The sequence below is a fragment of the Mus pahari genome, chromosome 6, assembly GCF_900095145.1.
Source record: "Mus pahari chromosome 6, PAHARI_EIJ_v1.1, whole genome shotgun sequence".
Taxonomy (NCBI): domain Eukaryota; kingdom Metazoa; phylum Chordata; class Mammalia; order Rodentia; family Muridae; genus Mus; species Mus pahari.
In genome coordinates, this window is record NC_034595.1 from 68,335,967 (window position 1) to 68,338,383 (window position 2,417).

Consider the following 2,417-nt stretch of genomic DNA (forward strand, 5'->3'; position numbering starts at 1 on the left):
AAAAAAAAAGAATCCAAAACATTAAAAAATAAATAAGGGGGGCTGGAGAGATGGCTCAGCGTTTAAGAGCACTGACTGCTCTTCCAGAGGTCCTGAGATCAATTCCACATGGTGGCTCACAACCATCTGCAGTGGGGTCTGATGCCCTCTTCTGGTGTGTCTGAAGAGTGCAATTGTGTACTCATATAAATAAAATAAATACATCTAAAAAAAATAAAATAAAAAAATAAAAAATAAATACAAGAACACAACAACTCATGGGGGTGTTTGCGGCACAAGCCTGCTGACCTGAGTCTGACCGTGGAGTTCAAGGTGACTTCCAAAAGTGGGGAATACTTCTGCCTGCGTGCAACCATGCTACTAAGATCAACAGGAACCAACCAACCAGGAAAGGGTCTACATTCTGTGGGACCCGCACTAGGATGGTACCTGAGCTTTTCCTGCAGGCCCTGTGTGTGTAAAGCTGCACACGTGGAGCATGTGTGGAGATTCAAAGACACTCTGTTACCTTTTCTCATTCTCCATTTAAGATTAAATTCAGGTCATCAGGACTGTGGTACACAATCCTTTTACCTGCTGAACTATCTTGCCAGCCCTTCACCTTTAAAGTGTGTATTTTTATTATTATTGTTGTTGTTGTTGTTATCATATTTTTTTAATTTTTACACAGGACCCCACTATATAGCTCTGGTTGTCCTGGAACTTGCTGGTTTCAAACTCAGAGATCCTCCTGCCTCTGTCTCTGCTAGGATTAAAGTATACACCACCACACCCAGATTATTTTTAGGGGATGGTCTCCTTATACAGCCCAAGGCAGCTGGAATTTTCAATCTTCCTGCCTCAGCTTCCTATGAGGATCATAGGCACACATCACTGTATTCAGACCCACTGATTTTCTAAATAGCCCCCAAACTACACCTATGCTTTCCTCACGACCTCGCTGTAAGGCACAACGTTCTGAGGAAAGGAAGCAGCTGATCCCACTCTCCCCAGCACCAGACTCTGGTACACAGGACAAGTGTCCTGAAAGCAAACACCTGAGATGTACATACACTTCTTTCAAAGGTTAGGTGTAGGCGGAGTTCTTATGGCTAAGAAAGATGGATGCACAAAGGACAGAACTCAGCTTATATAGAAGTCACATGCTCAGTTCAGGTTTCCTAGTCTGGCTTCCACTCTGAGCCCTAGGAATCTCACCCACAGCAAAAACACCATGACAACAGTCAATCATTTACCTTCTTTTAGAGCTGGAATTTTGGAGTTGACTGATTTGCGTTTTTGCTTCTGAAAAACAGAACAAATCACCACAATATATGGCTCTTGTCAGTAATCACAGCTCTGCCATGAACCTATGTATTAGGATAAGGCCCCAGGCAGACCCAGACAAAAATCAGCAAAAAGGTACCAAGCTAAGTGGCTCTTCACGGACAGCAGCTACAATCTGGTGACAGGCACTTACCGGGACCGTTACGTTTTCCTGTAGTGGCAGACTGTCCTTCGGTCGTAAGGGAAGAAGCTGTAAGAGCTCTGGGTTTATTGCAGCCACATCCTCAATATCAATCTGCAAGGGCAACAAGTCTGGGTGAAGCAGCTCTGCTGATCACATGAATCGCTGTGATCGAGACCACCCAAGAGTCAGGCTTTACCAACCTTAAGTTCCATTAAAGCACTGACCACTACAAAAAAGTTATTCCTTAGAAATGGTTTACCATCTAGATGGAATGGGTTTCCAGTTTCCAAGCCAACGGGAGACTGTGAGGGAGGAAGGTGAGGTGGAGAAGAAAGCAGACAGGCAGGCACACAGAAGTCCACAGAAGACCTACACCACTTGGCTCTCCTACTGCTCTGCTGGGCAGTGATGTCCCGCTGGCCACAGCCCCCTGAGCACTTCTTGCTGGCTGACACGAAGGAGGAAACAAGTTCTAACCAGATGCTGATATCAAAATGGAGGGCCCCTCAGGATCTTATAAGCAGGAGTAAATTCCCGAAAGCTGCTACCTAACCCTAAGTCTACCTACATTTTCTACTGGGCCCAGAGACTTCTTCCCAGTCACACCTTCCAGTTGATGCCTTTCCTAGTTCCTGCTCACACCCACGATGAGGTCACAATTCTGGGTTTACATCACCAGAGTCCTGTAACTTTACCAGCATAACTCAGGTTTGAAACAGCAGACTGGGCTGAGGGATGGAGCTCAGCAGCACTGTTTCCTTTGCATGAGAGAGGGCCTATCATGCTTCAGCACCACACAGGACACAGGGCACCAAATAGAGTCCATTTTTGTTTATATTTAATATGATAAAGCTTAAGAATATACTGCCCGCCGGGCAGTGGTGGCGCATGCCTTTAATCCCAGCACTTGGGAGGCAGAGGCAGGCGGATTTCTGAGTTCAAGGCCAGCCTGGTCTACAGAGTGAGT

The 2,417-nt window shown here is 45.9% G+C and overlaps 1 protein-coding gene across 1 annotated transcript in view; it reads right to left on the reverse strand.

The window, feature by feature from the left end:
* The window catches only part of Kif2c (kinesin family member 2C), a 24,038-nt gene that overhangs the window by 18,520 nt on the left and 3,101 nt on the right, over positions 1-2,417 (reverse strand). Inside the window, exons 3-4 of the mRNA XM_021199994.1 lie at positions 1,460-1,561; positions 1,236-1,284 (exon numbers count right to left, since the gene is read on the reverse strand). Of these exons, the coding sequence (XP_021055653.1) occupies positions 1,236-1,284; positions 1,460-1,561 (151 nt within the window). The remainder of the gene's footprint in view (positions 1-1,235; positions 1,285-1,459; positions 1,562-2,417) is intronic.